We start from the raw sequence: 18,263 nt of genomic DNA on the forward strand, positions 1-18,263 counted from the left end.
ATCTACTGTTCACAGATCTTAACAATCACCTGTGTACATTTAATGCCTAAACCTAGAGCTTGCTTCCTGTTTGTACCCTCATTTCATGATCCTCCTGCTAGCAAATCAATGAAACAAACACACTGTCCGTGCAGCTTTTCATTCACTTTTCTATCTCCAAGTTCCAAACAATGAGGTTCCTAAATTCACCCGGAAATCTACATCTACTTTTGTGACTAAAATCAGGAAAATACAACTGAAATAGCTGAGCTCAAATCCATTGAGCACCTATTGTCTATACAATCAAATACTAAATTTACTTCTCAAAAGAAAAGACAAAATATCAGAAAATTACAAAACTCACATCTGCAGTCTTCTTCCCAGCACTAGCAATGAACATTGACTTGATATTGTTTGGTTTTGTCACCACTGCCTTCTTTACATTCCTCCTGTCTTTGGTACGTGCTTTATCATCTTTTCCTGTTGGAATATAACTGATTTATAAACATGCACCAGGAAAAATCAATATGGGAAACTAAAAGCCAAGTCACCTGCCCTCTGTACAGGAGAATGAGAAGAAAAACATAAAGAATTCAAAATACAAAATGAGATTTTATATATGGTACACAGGAAAGAATTGTTAAAAACAACTTAATTCCAGAAAACTTAGGCTAAATGTTATTATAAAAACTGGTGACAGGGCTCCTGGCTGGCCCAGTGGAGAGTGCAACTCTCAATCTTGGGGTTGTAAGTTTGAGGCCCACGTTGGGTGTAAAGATGTTAAAAAATCTTTTAAAAACTGATAAAATAGCACTGGCTATTTCAGTGGACAGACAGGCAGACAACACACAAGTAGAAGGCTGGTAAACCCAGGCTGGGAGATACCATGGCAGCTGCTCCAGAGAAGACCTTCCCTGTACAGGCTCACCAGATGCCTCAGGTAGAACGCAGCTACTCCTGAGCTATGAGAAGGGACTGTATGACATTTTTGCAATGGCTTGACAATAAATATTTGTACATTTAGCAGAAAAAAAACTGATGAAATACTAGTTAAATACCAGAATAAGTTATTAAGTGGGATTATTTAATGGCTATCATTAGTGTGAATAAAAATCCTGTTAAAAGGTCGGGAGGGGGTTGTTTTTTTTTCCCCAAGAGAAATAAAATGCTCAAGCTCATCTGGAACCAAGGAATTAGTATAGCAGCCTTCATGAGATCATCTTTTTAGTGCTGTCCTGAATCTGACAGGAAAACTAACTGTGAAGAAATAGGATTACCAGTCATGATAGTATAGCATCCTAATTTCCATCTTATGAGGAACAGCAACTACACACACACAATATGTTGTCACAACACTAAATGGCACAGAGACATCCACTCAGTAAAGAACAACTTGTGCCACATGTTTTCTCTTATGGCCATGTGTAAATCACCTACAAACTCTTCTAATACTGTCAATTTTACTCTCTCTTTCAGATTCATTCCAGAGAAGTCTCTACCTCAAAAAGACCTAGAATGAATAGGTTATATAGTGTGGTAGCAGCATAAGAATACTCACACCAGATGAAATAGAAAATCAAATCCAGAAAAAACTAAATTACTTATGGAATTTAGCACATATAAAAGTGGCATCTCATATCACTGGGGAGAAGATGGACTTTTTAATAAGTAGTGTTGGCTACCCATATGTAAAGAAGTCAGTATAAACACCGAATAAATCAAAAATCAAAATTTTCAACATGAGAATATCCTAGACTTTAATAAAAAGGCAAGTTCCGGGGTACCTGGGTGGCTCAGTCAGTGAAGCCTCTGACTCTTGCTTTCAGCTCAGGTCATGATCTCAGAGTTGTAAGATCAACCTGAGCTGGGCATGGACCCTGCTTAAGATTCTCTCTCTCTCTACCCCCCATCTCTTAAAGAAAAAAAAAGGCAGGGTGCCTGGGTGGCTCAGTGGGTTAAGCCCAGGTCATGATCTCAGGGTCCTGGGATCAAGTCCCACACTGGGCTCTCTGCTCAGTGGGGAGCCTGCTTCCCCACCCCCTGCCTGCTTCTCTGCCTACTTGTGATCTCTCCCTGTCAAATAAATAAATAAAATCTTAAAAAAAAAAAAAAGGCAAGGGGCTCCTGGGTGGCTCAGTGGGTTAAGCCTCTGCCTTCGACTCAGGTCATGATCCCGGGGTCCTGGGATCGAGTCCCACATTGGGCTCTCTGCTCAGTGGAGAGCCTGCTTCCTCCCCTCCCTCTGCCTGCCTCTCTGCCTACTTGTGATCTCTGTCTGTCAAATAAATAAGTAAAATCTTAAAAAAAAAAAAAAAAGGCAAGTTCCTTTGTAACCTGGGTTTTGGGAAAGTCTTTCTGATTCAAAATCCATCTGTAAGGGAAAAAAAACTGATAAATTCAATTACAACAGAAATAAATTTAAAGACAAAACATGAAAAAAAATTATAATATATAATGTTTTATAGATAAAGGACCAATTTCTCTGATTAAAAAAAAATAATGCCCTGGATTTAAAAAGCCCCAAACCCAAAAGGAATGTGCACAATAAACACGCACAAACAGTTCACATAAAAAATATATAAACAGCTATTACATTTTATGAAAAGATGCTCAACTTAATGTGTAAAAGAAACACAAATGAAAACCACACCGAGATGTTATTTCTCGTGTATCAGAGTGGCAAAACTCCAAAAGCTTCATAATGCAGTCTCTTGGTGAGGCCACAGGAGTATAAATTGTTGGAAGATGGGAATTCAAATTGTTAAGGGGAGTGTAAAATGGGACAACTGCTAGAACAATAGTTCATAAAACTTCATGTGCATTTTCCTCTCTGAGCCAGCAATTCTTCTCGGAATTTTCTGAGGAAAGCACCATATGCACCAAGTTATTCAATGCAGAATTATTTGTGAAGGCAAATTACTGAGGGTTCCTGGGTGGCTCAGTCGGTTAAGCATCTGCCTTCAGCTCTGGTCATGATCTCAGAGTCCTGGGATTGAGTCCCGCATCGGGTTCCCTGCTCTGTGGGGGGGCCTGCCCCCCTATCTCATGAATAAATAAATTTTTAAAATGTAAAAATAAAAATAAAAGCAAATTACTGAAAATCCAATTGACAATTCAGTGAAGCCATTTGAATACACCATCATCATACATTTATACAGTAAAATACTATGCAACAAAATAGAAACAAGTAAAAAAGAAAAAAGATCTCTATGTGCTAATATAGGATGATTTTCACAATAGCATGTTAAGTGAAAAAAACACAAAAGTACAAAAGCATCTATAGGAAATTATCTTTCATGTAAGGAAAAAAAAGTAAATAAAAATATATACACATAATTCCATTCCTGGGTAGATACTCCCAAGAACTGAAAACAGGTGTTCAAACAAAAACTTGCACACAAATGTTTATAGCAGCACTATTCGCAATAACCAAAAAGTAGAAACATCCTAAATTCCACATGCAATGGAATATTATTCAGTCATAAGAAAGAATGAAGTACTAATACATGCTACAACATAAGGGAAACTTGAAAACATCACACTAAACTAAAGGAGCCACACACAAATGGTCACACAGTTTATCATTCCATTTACCTGAAACATTCAAAATAGGCAAATCCATAGAGATGGAAAGACTAGTAGCTGTCAGGGGATCTGGAAAGGAAGACTGGGGAGTGACTGTTAAATGGATATGGGTTTCCACTCAGAGGGATAAAAACGTTCTGGTACTAGATAATGGTCATGGCTACAAGCACTGTTAATGTATTAAACATCACTTATGAGAAATTATATGTATATTTAACCACAATAAAAAGGGCATTTTTTCATGTGTCCAAAAATACAAAAGTCTATAGGACATTTCTGAGAAATATAAGACAAGAAAAATAATTTTTTATTGCGATCATTTGGCAGTTTGGAAACAGAATATAATTAATGGCCAAAATGTTCAGAATACAAAATACAGGTCCTAATACAGGGTATCAAGAGAGAAGGTCAATAGAGGTTTGAATAACAAGGAAGGTTTCATAAGCAGGCTTTAATTTCACCACTGTAGGTTAGTAGTATCTAGAGAGAAGGACAAAAAGAAACATAAAAAATAGGAGTCAACATTTGATGTAGAATCTTCCACAATTTTAGTGCTTCTGTTTATTTGCTTTATTCATTTTTCTACTAATTTTTTTCATTAGGACTTAGTTAATATTTTCTGTCTCTATTTGAAGCATGTCAGGGATCGGATCCACACCACAGTTACCCTTTCATACATCTGTGCAAAACGTTAACAATTTCTTCGAAGTCCTTAAAGTGGACTGCAAAATTCCACTTCCCTTCCTAAGATCTTGAGACCTTATTGGACTCTCCTAAGGGACACTGAAACAGTGGGGACTTGTGGATGAATGGTGGCAAAGCATGGAATAAAGACTTCCGAGACTAGCTCTCCTCCAGAATGCAAAGTCATTCTCTTCACTGATGTATTACTGTGAAGAAATAACAAGATGACAACAGAAACAAAAAGATGGTTCATTTACTCAACAAATGCTGCATACTTTCTCTGCACTTGCTACTGTGATTGGCAGAGAGATGACTAGGACACGGGTCCTTTTCTCAAGAACTTCCCTGTCCAGTGCAACCTAATTTACAGCCAACAACAGTCATGTCCAGGTAAGTGACTGGACTCACTCAAAATGATACAGGCAATGAACAACATAACCAGAACTTGAACAAAGGCCTCCTCAGTTCAGGGAGATAAAAAAGCACACAGGCTCCTTTCGTTCTCTTCTTCATGGACATACAAAAACTAGGAACACACAATTAACCGCACTGCGATCAAACAGTACCACTGTGTAGAGTTCCTACATTACAAATGCTGGCAGAAACAAGAAAGTCCACATATTCTAACTTAACTAATGAATGAATAAATAACATCCCACATTTTAAAAATATACACATCCTTACTTTTTTGGAAAAGGAAAAACATGAAGGATAATCAGAAACTATTAAAAATGGTTACCTATGGAAATGTGTAGAAATGAAGAAGTAGAAAGCACAGGGGTGAGAGTAAGATCTACCTGAGTCTATCTTAATATCGTTATGAATTTGAAATCGTACAAATGTCTTACAATATTCAAAAAATAAAATTAAAATGGAAAGATTTTTTAAAACCTTAATAGGAATACAAACACAAATGAATCTAGAGTAAACTGAGAAAATAGCATACAGAAAAAAATGACTTCATAACACCTTCCAAACACAATTCTCTAACTATACACCTTTACCAAGATATAAACCAAATAAAACCATAAAGAAATTATAAACTTCATTTAGAAAGGTTGTCAGTAGACATGCTGATTTAATAGCTCTAAAATTTCTAAAATTATTTTGTGTCTATTTTAGAGCACAAGGGTTTTCACTGGGGTTGAAGGCAGATACAAATATAGAACTGGTGAAGGTGAAGAAGAGCCCTGTGGTGTTGTATTTGAATTGAATCTATCAGCATGAAAACATAACATATATATAAAATCTCTGAATTCTGTTCACCAAAAGGGCCTAGAAACCATTAGACCTTAGTAGCAAGGAATACCATCCATTCCCTAGATCTGAATACCATTCTCCACTAAAGAAGCCATGACTCTCGGGAGAAATGGTTAGATTCCAGGTCTGGGACAAGACAAATACAAGGAGAACCTGGAACATCTTGTTGGCTCAGGAAGCAAGAAAATGCTCAAAGACTGATGGGTTCATGTTAAAAGGACACAGGAGGCAGCTCAAGGAGGCTCCCAGTGCCAAATGTGGGATAATATGAACATCACGAAAAAAATAATGATAACGGATACTGAACTGTAACAGCAATTTTCAGTCCATGAGTTTGAAGTGATTGTTTTAAAAAGGACAGAAACAAATCATCAACAGTTGCTGAAAGCACTGGGGGAGAGCTAATGGGGAAAACAGACACAGGGTCTCAAGTTATCACCCCATATTTACATTAATACAAAGGTGGAAAGGTAGCTTTATAAGGAAAAGACCTCACAAACATCATTTTAATCAAGAGATCAAACCTAGTATCGCCAAGAATGGGACAAAGTGATCTTATGTACCCCTAATATGATCAGTGGGAAGGAAAGACACAACCTTCATCTACATTTTATTTTTGACTCTATGCACCAAGAAGCAATCAGGCAAATCCCAGACCACGGGACATTCAACAAAACCAGCCTAGTCCCTTCAAAGAGGTCAAGGTCATGAAAGACAAAAAAAAAGAAAAGAAAAGAAAGAAACCAGAGGGGGAGGAGGAGAGGGATGGCACTGCTCTGCACTGAGAAACATAAACATAAAAACTAAAGTGGACTCTGAAAAAAACAGATCATTTCGGGCTAACTGGGGAAATCTTATTATGATCCAACATATTAGATGATACTATGAGAAGGGTACTGTGGCTAAGTAGACAAGCGTCCCCATTCTTAGGAGGTCACTGATGAAGCATGTAGACATTAAGCGTCATGGTGTTTACAACTTACTTTCAGGAAGTTGACCAAAATAAAGTCTGTCTGTACACAGTTGGGAAGGGGGAAGAGGAAGGAAGTAAACAAACATAGAAAATGTTAGAAATCCACAATTCGGGGCCCAAACTTTCTGAAAAGGGTAAGATAACACGGATTTTAGGTTTCTGTGGCCACACACACCTGTCTGGTGCTATGGCGTGTTCTTCTTTGCACCTCTCTCTTTTCTTAAAATGAAAAAAACATTCTGAACTGGAGAGCTACACAGTAACAGGCATGATTTCCTTCTGGGGTAATGAAAATGTGAGATGATTGTGGTGATGGCCGCCCAACTCTGGGACTACAGTAAACACCATTGAAATGTACACTTTAAATAGGTGCATTATATGGGATGTGAATTACAGCTCAATAAAGCTGTTTAAAAAAAACTGGCTGTGAGGGCCTTAGTTTGCTGACCCACAATCTACACTTGGTGATAATAAAGAAGCAAATCAAAACAACAAATACTGAAGATAATTTCCCCTTCACATTTTACAGAAACTAAATCAGGCTTGTTTACTCAAAAAAATGTTTTGCCAATGATTATGTAGCTAAGAAAATCTGACGCATTCATTTATATCATTTTAAATTTTGATTAGACAAAGCCAGTTGATTACTAAACCTTATTATTGTACTGTACTTCTATCAAAGAGCTAAAATTTGAAGTACCTCAATTCAGTAGGAATTAAAAGACATCACTTATTGCTGCAGCTCTCAAAATCAGCAAGTCTAAAATGACCACAGAACTGAAATTCGAATATAAGTAAAAGAGCAAACTCATTGGATGACTGACACATGAAACTTCATTTTGTGGTGGTGTTTTTGCTTTTTACATCTAATTTTGGATATAACTATGCTTCTCTCAATATTACAACATATTCTACACCTAAAAACAATTGTGGTAGGTTCTTTTCCTTTAAAGGAAACTTGTGTCAAAGGACCAAGTCATCTCAAATTTTGCTTCTTATAATCTCAAAATGGCACTCTCTTGAAAACAAAATATAGGTACCTTTCTCATGAAAATCAAGGGCATCGTCTTCAAGGTCATCATCAAAAATCTCTCGGCCATCTTCCACATAGCCGATACCATCTGCAGGAACAAAATTTGAAATTGAGATCAAGTTTCTAATAGTGGCCAGTAGTATTTTAGCCACAAAAAAACAAACCAACAAAAACACCTTTTATACCTTCTCAGATGTTCTGTGCTATTTTTAAATGTAGCAGAATCCTGACAGGTGTCAGATGAAACATATTATCTACAGAGCAGGTTTATTGTGTCAAAACCAAAGGATATATGCTATGCCCATCTAGGTGAGCTAGGAAAATGATTTAGCACAACAGGATGCTTAACAGTAGTTTTACTCGACCAAAAGAATAAAAAGCAAAAGAATCAAGATCACAGAGGCCCAGAAAATCACCTCAGTCTATGAGGCAAAAGTGGCAATATGGTTAAGACCAACGACAGAAACATAAATATGGTCACAGGTGCAGTCCACACCACTCCCTGTGGTCAGGTGGTCACCAGGCACATGCCCAACAAGTCACACCCAACAAGCAAGAACCAGTGAACTTTCGACATGGGTTCTAAGAATATCAGGACCAGCCTCTATCTGGTGCTTTCGACTGTCCAAGTTACTCTTCACACATATAGCTTCGTATAATCCTCACAGCCATTCCGTGCAATAGACAGTTTTCTTATCCCCACATCACCTGAGGATACACCATGGGCACACGGTTCCGCCCATTTCCTACAGAGTCATATCCTGGAGGATTGACCTGAGGTATGTGCCTGGATTCTCCAAAATACCCCTAAATAAACTCTCTATTGTACTCCCTCCACACTCTCAAATAATTTATTTGAGAAAAATCTGAACCAACAATAACATCTTAACGGTGTCTTACATCTGCTAATGCAAAGCAGCAACTCTCACATAAGACTCGATGAAAAGCAACTAAAACAATGCCTAGGAGGCAATTTCTTCCCACATACCATCATCCACGATCCAGTCATCATCCTGGCGGGCCTGAACCAGCTTCGAATACTGTTCTTCATCAACTTCTTCATAAACACTTGTGAAGTCCTCAACCTGCCATCATACAAGTTTGAGAAAGCTTCAAATGAAGTGAAAGTGTTAAACAATTGTGATGAAAAATTGTCAAATTGAAACTGGAATGGCAGCCTGAAGGAGTAGCTGCAACCAAATCATGAGTTCTGACATTCAACACCACTACCAGGTTTTCCTTAAATAGACATCAATTAACTTAGTATTCCTTTTAGGTGGGTGTTAACACAAGATATTAAATGATTCCATTAGCATAATACACTTGTCACACCATCAATTACTCATCTATTTCATAAAAAACAAACTGAATTATAGCCAATTCTTTGTTAGCAGCTTTCAGGATTATTCACTTGTAACTTCTAGAGTGGTTTCTCCTGTACTTAGCAAACCTGTAAGGCATGCCAACTCCCTCCTGCCTAGCTGACGTTGCCCTGCAAACTAACAATTTTAGTAACTATTCAACCAACCAAAGGTAGTTCAAAAGCTAACCTTCCCCCACCTAGCCTCCTCCTCAAATCAGCAAAACAAGCCTAGTCTCTATTCTACAGGTACACTAGAAATAATTTTTAAGTGATTCCTATTTGCATTACCACTGATCCCCTACCATTCTCAGATCTTGAGACTGGAGATATTGAAATGCTGTCCTGTGTGAAGGGCAAGTTCTCCACTAACATGAGCTGCCCAACTGCCAGAGGGCCAGAAGGCCAGTACCTCCTGGCACAAACAGAGCAGCTCACTTAAGCACAGTTTAAGCAACAAGCAGAACAGAGGCACACCATCTCAGCTGCCATCGACTTGCCCAGATGAAAATTTGGTGGGCTACTTAAAAGAATTCATAGAAAGCAATTAAAAATTGCCCCCTTCTCTTCAGAGTTCTCTTCAAGTGGTTGGGAGTGCAGGAAACGACTAACTCCTGCTGGAGAGCTAAGTCTCCAAGAAAAGTTGCTGACCATGGAGCTTTGAGAGCCCAATGGGCAGAGCCGACTGGATTTCTGCCACAGCTCTGAGACTTGTAACAATTACAGGATCAGGCTTAGTTTTCACCTGCTGTTTAATCTGTTCTATAGGGATCACTGGCAAATGTCGATTTGGCCTTTTACCATCTGATAATAGAAACTACCTGCCCTACCAAATTAAGCTACTGACAACACAAACACAAACTAGTCGGATTCTATTACTATACTGACCAATTTTCTTTTGGCAGGGGAAGGGAACTAGCAGGATTATTTGTGTTGGTTGAAGTCCATTAGGCATACTTTGTGACTTATTTAAGCAACTCACTTCTATACTATCAAAAAGATATCAGAAAACTACCTTAGAAAAACATTTTGAGTAAAGTCATTTTGCTTCTATGTCAAAACACCCGTGCTACTGCGCGGCATGAACTCTTAGAGCCATGCAATTAACATGAGTGATTAGAGGGAAATCAGTCACATTGTGTCAACATCTGAAATGCCCCCACACAACTCCTTTATAGAAGTACCTACATTAAAAATGCTTTACTCCTGCTTTACTGTAATCCTTTTAGCAACCCTTTGTGATCTGGTTGACTCACTTAAATGAATGATGCCAAATGACAAAAATCCTCTTCCACTTTCTTAATTGCACAACACGGTACAGGCTGTGGTTAACTATGCATATCCTGAAACCAGACTGCCTGTGCTCAAATCAGAGCTCTGCCCCTGTGACCTTAGGATTCTCACCTATGAAATGCTATTAATCACAGTACCTAACTTTTCATGATTATTGGAAAAATTAAATGAGCACATTTGCACTTAGAACAGTGTTCGCTAAAAAAGTACAGTAGCAGTTGCTATTATCATTTTTTTGCTCGTATTAATTAATCACTTTCAAGCCCGGAGGCAGCTGAGATAATCAGGGAGCACTGAAGGTGAAGCCAGACAATGCTGTGTTAGATGGTAACCACTCTGGGTTTTTTGTTTGTTTTTGCTTTTTACCTGCAGGCCATCAACAGTGGTTAGAGGAAAACAGCAAAAAAAGCATCACATTCAATCTTACACACAGAAGCCCCAAGTCCTCACCCAATGCAGACAAAATTAGGAACAATTTTCTCCAAGGAGAAGTAGTACTTAGCTAGACTGCTCAACACCTTAAGAGTAAAGTAAAAGCATTTCTAAGTTCCCCCACCAAAGCTATGAAACTTACCAAAGCTGCAGTGTGGTATTTTTTTTTTAAAGAGTTTATCTGAGAGAGAGAGAGGGAGAGAGCGAGCGCACACATGCATGTGTAGGGGAAGAAGCAGAGGGAGGAAGAAGAGGCAGACACCCTTTTGAGCAGGGAGACCAATGCAGTACTCGATCCCAGGACCCCAGGATCGTGACCTGAGCCAAAGGCAGGCGCTTAACCCACTGAGTTACCCAGGGGCCCCATGCATTGGGCTTAATAAGGAAAAAAATGTACAGCTACTTTCATTTCTGAATTTAACAGCATCTGTAAAGCATCTTACAAGAACTTAAAGAGCCAAGTAGTTGAAACAACGTATAAATCTACTTCATGCCCATGCTTGTTTAATAGTAAGAAATTACTCTAACAAGCACAAAATATATGCATATTTCCTGACAAAGGGGACATAAAATACCTACAGGCTAAAAATTAGATGAAGCACAGAAGGAAAAAAAAAACAAATAAAATCGTTACTTACTTCATATTTATACTTCTCACCAGCTTTAGCCCTTTTCAGTCTTTCTAGAGCTTCCTGCTGCCCCCTCTTTGATTTCTTTTCTCGCCTGGATCGAGAAGCTACAAAACTCCCTGAATCTGACACAGCTGAAAAAAAGCCAAGTTTACATGAGATGTTACAAAATTTCAGCCATCTTCCCTCAGTAGCAAGAATATTTCCAGTCAACAGTAACACAATTTTAATATAGAAATTGATATTTTTCATACTGTAGATGGTTCCTGAAGATCATGTTCATACAGCTCCTGTGACTCCAGAAATTTTCTCTAGGACCCAGTTAAAACAAATGAAGCAACTGTTATTTTTCTCCCTCCAAAAAGAGGAAAATTCCAAATTCAACTGATATCTTATGGAGACAGTAGAGAAAGGAGATCAGCCATTGGTCCATAACCTTTCCATTAGAAATGACAGGCCATAAGTAGAGTTATAAAAGAAGGTCAATTCATTTTGTATTCTATTAATCAAAATTTGAAAGGCTTTAAAGGAGCATCTGCTCTTTGCAAAGTACTAGGCACTCTAAAAGACAAAAAGATAAGCAAGACACGGTTTCTGTACTCACAGAACTTATTATCTAAAAAGGGAGATAAGTAGCAACTAACTCAAAAACAGTCTTTAGAATACATGCCCTGACAGAGGTTCAAATAAAGTATTTGAAATTTCAAAGCAGGGATAAAGTGGGGGGTTGGGAGAATTTAAAAAGATGGCTCTGAAGAGATTCTTGATTCCTTCACTGATTTCCAGGACTCATTCACTTGGTTAGGAAACAGGATAGTAGTATAAAATTACAAAGATTAAAATGTATTTTGTCAAAAATTACTGGAATCCCAGAAGCCCTCAATGTTCATTTATTCAACATTTCAATTACTCATGCTCAGTGTTCACTTATTCAACTTTTGAATTACTCATTACAACTGACCACTGAAGTGTTCATCCACAAAACTAATCTCTCATTTACCAGCTGCTGAATAACCAAGTCAAGCAAGACAGTGCTGCCTGCCAGCTGTGCATTTTGGCTTAACACGATTGCCATCTATGTCTGTGAAACCAGCTTTTTATTGTATTTGGTGCTAATTATTTCATAAAAAGGAGGTACAGAAAAAAAGTATTGGTAAATGCATCCTGAAAGTTCCAACCCTTCTGGAACATTCATAACAACATTCAACTCACCGACAAAACATTTGAATGAAAAAGAAGATGTAATTTAAAGAACATGTACCAAATGCTGACAATAAAATGCTGGAAACTAAATCTTACAGGTGAAGCACAATTAGAGATCTTTTTTTTTCCCTAGCTTTCTGGAAATGGAATCTCTGTTGAACATCTCAGTCTATTGTTTGACTTTCACATTTGACTTTTAAATCCATTTTCAGAAAGGCATTAAGTAAAAATTAAGAAATGCAGGTACTTAATGATGACAGCCACAAAATCTTGGGCGTGGCTCAAATGATTTTAAAAAAATCATGAGCAGGTCTACGTGAAAAGGTTCTGGAGATTACTGGGCATGACCACTCAGAGTGAAAAGTTGGCATGGTATATTCCCTTAAAGACGCCGCCTCGCCTTTAATAGATGCTCCTGACAAAATGTATAGTTCTTCAAATGGACTTACTTCACAGGCAGTAATGTGCCATCCTACAGGGTTTGGGGTACAATTATAGGAAGGAAGAGCTGCCTATCCTCAAGGGGGCTCACAGTCAAATAAAGCAAAAGGACCTAAGGCTCCCACCATTATACTGACATGGTGTCACAGAAGAGGTAAGGACAAGGTTCTGAGGAACACAGAAAAATGCTAATTTTGTCTGAGAAATCAGGGAAGGCTTCACAGGGGAGGTACCCAACACAGACCCAGAGAGAGCATTGGAATTTCACCATCAGAGTATAGGGGGAAAGGTAGCAGAAGCACAGAAAAAAAAAAAAAAAGCATAAGCCAAATTACAAAGGAATAAAACTGCAAGGTGTATTCAGAAACTGTAAGAAAGGGGTGCCTTGCTGGCTCAGTCGGTAGAGCATGTGACTTTCAGCCTCAGGGTCATGAGTTCAAGCCCCCTGTCTGGCAAGGTCCTTAAGTACTTAAAAAAAAAAAAAAGCAGCAGAAACTGAAAGACAGTCAGCATGGAAAGTAAATCTTAGGTGAGAGTGCAGAGTTGGAGAACAGAAAACTAGGGAGGAGCAGCACAATCCGGCTCCACCACTTACTGGGTGACATGAGACCACCAGTTAACATCTCCGAGCTGCAGTGACCAGATGCCTTGTTGTTGGTTTCTAAGCCACCTGGCACCTGAAACTGTTTGTGAAATCCCCTCATTACAAACCTTGTTGGGACTCAGAGCACAAGTCCTACTACCCAAGGTGAAAAAGCAGACACTCTTTCCCACACACCCTTGCAGTTAGGGCATAAACATATAAAATATGTTATTAATAATTCTATCAGTTAGGAACAGCTGCTCAGACTTTAAATCAGAAGCTAGCATCAGAAGGAAAGTGGGTGGGCTAATGGAAGATTCTAGAAGTAGCAACAGCTGCAAGATGATTACCTGGGGTCACAGAGCCAACAATGTCCTAAGGTACAAACTATAACATCAAGTGCTTGGCCATGGCTGGCAATGACCTCCTCACTAGACCAGTTTTGTGGCACAACTTTACCGTTCCTGACGAAGCAGCCCTGCAAATGATTCTCCAGTCCACCTGGAGTTTCTGTGAACAACACAATATCCTTCTAATACTTAAAATAAAATTACTTCTTTCTATTTACATCAGCTAGAGTTGGCTCCTGTAGCTTTCCCCTCTAAGGACTTTGACTAATGCAGACCCTCAGGGTCTTCATCTGTGAAATGGGGATAATCATGTCTGCTTCATAAAGTTGTTAAGGATTAAATAAAGATCCCAAGCTTACTTTGTACTCAGCAATACAGAATCCCATTTAATGTATGTGTATGTGTGTACAGATGCAGAGGAGAGACAGACACACGCGCACACACACAGCCTACACACACCACACCCAGCAGCACCATGGTCTGGCTTCTGGAAAGCAAAAATAAAGCTAAGTGTTTTTCTCAGAGAAGCCTCAATATAGCACCACACATAATTAGCTCTTTACCATCTCAACTCCAGGAAGACAGAAACCATGTCCAGCTTACCTACCATTTTAACAGTGTAACACCAGAGCCTGGCAAAATGCCTATACCTAGTAGGTACATAATAAATATTTGCTGAATGAACAAATGAATAAACCACTGTAACTGCTTTTTTAAATCATTAAACTCTCCCTGATCCCTTTTCATATGTAATAATAGCTAGTTATAGACCTTTCAACTTTTCACTTTCATTGTCAAGGTACCCCACCTTCTAATACCAAAGAGAAAAAAGGCCTAGAATTTCCTTCTTGGAATGTGTCCAACACTTCATGTAGGTATGTTAACAAAAAAAAAAAAAAAGGCATGAAAAAAATCCATTACAAAAGTTTAAATATTTGGTTCAAAATTACCATCTGAAGTACCCCCAACCTCCCCAAAAGCAGACAGACACTAGCCTGCAACAGTCTTTCAGGTAACAATCTTTCCGCTCCAAGGGAAAAATTCCAGTCACAAGTCTCCAGCAACTACTTAATCAACACCATGCCTTAAGAGGGGTCTCAAGATTACACAGTATCCTCCAAAGAGTGATTTCTTGATGTTCACAGATGACGTACAGTTTTTAGGGTGAAGACAGACACCCTAGTGGCAAATCACTGATGGAGGGCTGCAAAGACTGCTCGCATACTCACATCCTACATCTCATTTGTAATCCAGGCTAGACGACTCTCCAAAACAAATTGTCTTAAAAACGAAAGGCTAGAACAAATTGATATCTGTGATTCACAACTAGGTGAATGCTAAGGAAGTTGATTAGAAAGCAAGGTCTCATTAATGGAGATGTATCTGAGTGATAGGAGATGTACCTTGAGCTAAGAAAGTGAAGCGTCTGATTTTAAGTCAGAAGTTCACTGAAGTTAAGTCATACTTTGGTTGAACACAGTTCAAAAATCAGAAATCAGACAAAGCCATTTACATTTTTGTATTCTATTTTTGGAAATAAAAGATTACCACTGAAAACGGATTCATATACACGCATCCAGAACACTGCTGAGCTGATGCAATTTTTTTTTTTAACTTCACCAAGGATGACTAGATTGTGATCACTATTTCCATGCAGCACTTGAAGAACTTTCCATAGAATTTGAAAGAAAAAAATTGTTAATGCATGAAGTAGAAACCCATTACTTAAAAAGACAAAACGCATTTGTATCTTCTGGTGACAGCCCTGAGACCTTTCTTTCCCGCTGAGTTACCATGTATAACAATTTCCCTGGGAGTTTCTATAGAAAGGGCGCACATCCGTTCCGTCCTAGCCCTCAAGCAGATACTTGGGGACAGAGTTCCTAGATACTTTGAACCAAAACTGTGCCCCACCGGGGCCACTCTGATGAAGGAGTGCCCAGCACGTGGAACGCAGGCACCAAAAGAAATAAAAAGAAAATGCAGACTAGTGCGGAGACCAGGAGTGACACAGGCCCTGCAAGGGACGCGCTCTGATTTGCCAGGAACAAACGGCCCTGCGAGGAAGCCGCACCCGACACCAAATGGGTCCCAGCCGGGGACAACCGAGGTCCGCGTCCAAAAGGACCCGTCAGGGGACCCGGACGTGCACCTCCCTAAGGAAAAAATTAAAAGGATCTCTCCAGAGCCCTCACCACCCGCAATCATGCCACGGTCCCTGTACTCCTAACCCGGTACCCCGCGCCGGGGTCGTCCCTCACCGCTCGACCCCGTGTCGCAGTCTTCGCCGTGCACGGGCGCCATGGTCCTGAAGTATCCCGATTCCGCGCCAACCAGCCCGAAACTGGCGCGGGGGCCGAGACAGGCGCCAGGCTGAAAGCCAATCAGAGGCTCGGGAGGCTGCGGACTTCCGCCCGGAAGGCCACTGACGTGCCGCGCCGCGCCGCGCCCCGCCCCCGGCCTTCCAGCGGACGCGAGTTTGGCGCCCAGTTATGACCCCTGAGGGAAAAAGCTCGAGTGACTGGGAGGCGGAGGAGAGAGAGGGAAAAAGAAGCGGCCGGGCGCTGGAAAGGAGTCGCCAGGAAGCTCGCTGCGCAGGCGCACCCATGCTGATGGGAAAAGATTTGGGCGCGTTGGAGTAGGGGCTTTCTGGTTCTGAGAGTTGATTTTCCGAGAAAAAAGACGCGGGCGGGCAGTAGGATGGGCGTGGTTGGATCCGTTTCCCCAGAGCCTTGGGAAAGCGACTGCCTCCTGCTGCGCGCTCTGAGTCTTGCCTGATAACTTTTTCTTAGCGTGTGAACACAGTCGCTGTGTGATTTATAGATATGTGTGTATACATATGTATATATATTTATTTTCTCTAAAGAGAATAAAAAGTTAATTCAGTCAAAAAAAAAAGTTAATTCAGTCTATCCTCCAGCATGGTTGATCAATGTTTGTTTCTTAATTTCTGATTTTTTAGAAATTTTTCTTTCAGCTTTATACCATTACTTAATAATCATGTTAATATACGATCCATACGTTGTGATACGTAACACATAGTAATTCATACTTAAATCCACTCATTGTTTAAAGCACTAGTACAGATTTATGCCTGTACTTTCCTTTAAAAAAAATTGTTGCAACTTTGATAGTATAAAGTTTATTCCTAACAGGAGAGAACTGTTTTGGCTAGGCATCAATAAGAACCAAGTCTTTCCTTTATAACTTCAAGTCTGATCATTTTCCACATGCCACCTTAAAACTCTAAGCACTTCAAGTCTTGTTTCTCTTTCATGACCCACATAGTTGCAGGAGTCAGGACCTGAGAACACGTTCATATTATGGTATCACTCTGTCCCTGCACATTCAGGTCAAAACTCCAAGTCAGCACAGTGGGATAGGAATATTCCTGAAAGCTATTCCTACACCTGGAGGTCTGTCAATATCTTAAATATAATGAGAGTGCTTTCAACCAAAATAGATGCCACTAAGTCTGAATGCATGGCAACACCAACTCAGATTTCTCAGATTCTGAGAAATCCCATGGGATTTTTCTCAGAATCCCACGATGACTATGCCCACTTCTCCACCACCAGGCAGGAAGGGAAGTGTATCGAAGGGAAAGGTGGTGATTCTCAAGAGCTGATTGTTACATATTCAGGAATTGCATAATCTGTTTGTTAAGCCATTGATAGCTTGAAATCAGCCATGGTGGGAGTATTTACACCATGGAAATGGGCAAATACTACAAATCAAAAATCAGTCTCCCTCTTTTTTTTTTTTTGAGAGAGAGACAGTTTGCCAGCAAATCACTAAGTAGCCATAACAGATTGTAGTTAAAAATCTTACTTTTGTGAATTTTCACAAAACACAAGACTGTTGCTAGAGCATCTTCCAAGTCCTCAGAAGTGGCCCATAAGCAAGCAAGAGGCCTCAAAGCTTGTTTCATTAACTAAATTGTAAATCTAACTTTGTTATCTAGTCAGTCAAAAAAAAAAATCACAATTTGTCTTAAACTTGCTCTCTCCTGTCCAACACAGGAGGATTTTTACACTGGTTTTCCAAATTGAAAAGTTTTTTTAAATTTATCATCATTACTGAAAACAAAGAAAAACAGTTAGTCTTAATTACTAACTTGAAATACTATTTCCCACCATTTCTATCTTTTCATCTATATCTCTCTATATAAACTCATCCATTACTGGTGAACTGGTTATTTTTTGCCAGTGACAGTGTAAATAGGTACAACATTCTGGAAAATAATATTGCAATATGTGGTAAGTACAATAGCATGATTTTTATCTTTCAAACCATTATTTCTGTGGGTAAAAGTTAATAGAAAATAACTCACAAGAAACAGAATAAATGCAAAGATGTCAGATACCATTTTCCATCAGCAAAAAGTTGAGAAATAAATGTCCACATCAGAGAAGCGGTTTAATGATGTGACATCAAAAAGAAAATAATTGGGAAAAC

General features: G+C 39.3%; 1 protein-coding gene across 2 annotated transcripts in view; it reads right to left on the minus strand.

Annotated features, from left to right (window-relative positions):
* POLA1 (DNA polymerase alpha 1, catalytic subunit) overlaps positions 1–16,281 on the minus strand; it is a 311,518-nt gene extending 295,237 nt beyond the window's left edge. For both annotated transcript variants that reach the window (XM_059385000.1, XM_059385002.1), the window contains exons 1-5: positions 16,067–16,281; positions 11,238–11,362; positions 8,503–8,599; positions 7,522–7,602; positions 344–459 (exon numbers count right to left, since the gene is read on the minus strand). In XM_059385000.1, coding sequence (XP_059240983.1) covers positions 344–459; positions 7,522–7,602; positions 8,503–8,599; positions 11,238–11,362; positions 16,067–16,109 — 462 coding nt within the window. In that variant the 5' untranslated portion in view covers positions 16,110–16,281. The remainder of the gene's footprint in view (positions 1–343; positions 460–7,521; positions 7,603–8,502; positions 8,600–11,237; positions 11,363–16,066) is intronic.
* Between the last annotated feature and the right edge of the window lie 1,982 nt (positions 16,282–18,263).

This window comes from Mustela nigripes, chromosome X (genome assembly GCF_022355385.1).
Source record: "Mustela nigripes isolate SB6536 chromosome X, MUSNIG.SB6536, whole genome shotgun sequence".
Lineage (NCBI taxonomy): Eukaryota > Metazoa > Chordata > Mammalia > Carnivora > Mustelidae > Mustela > Mustela nigripes.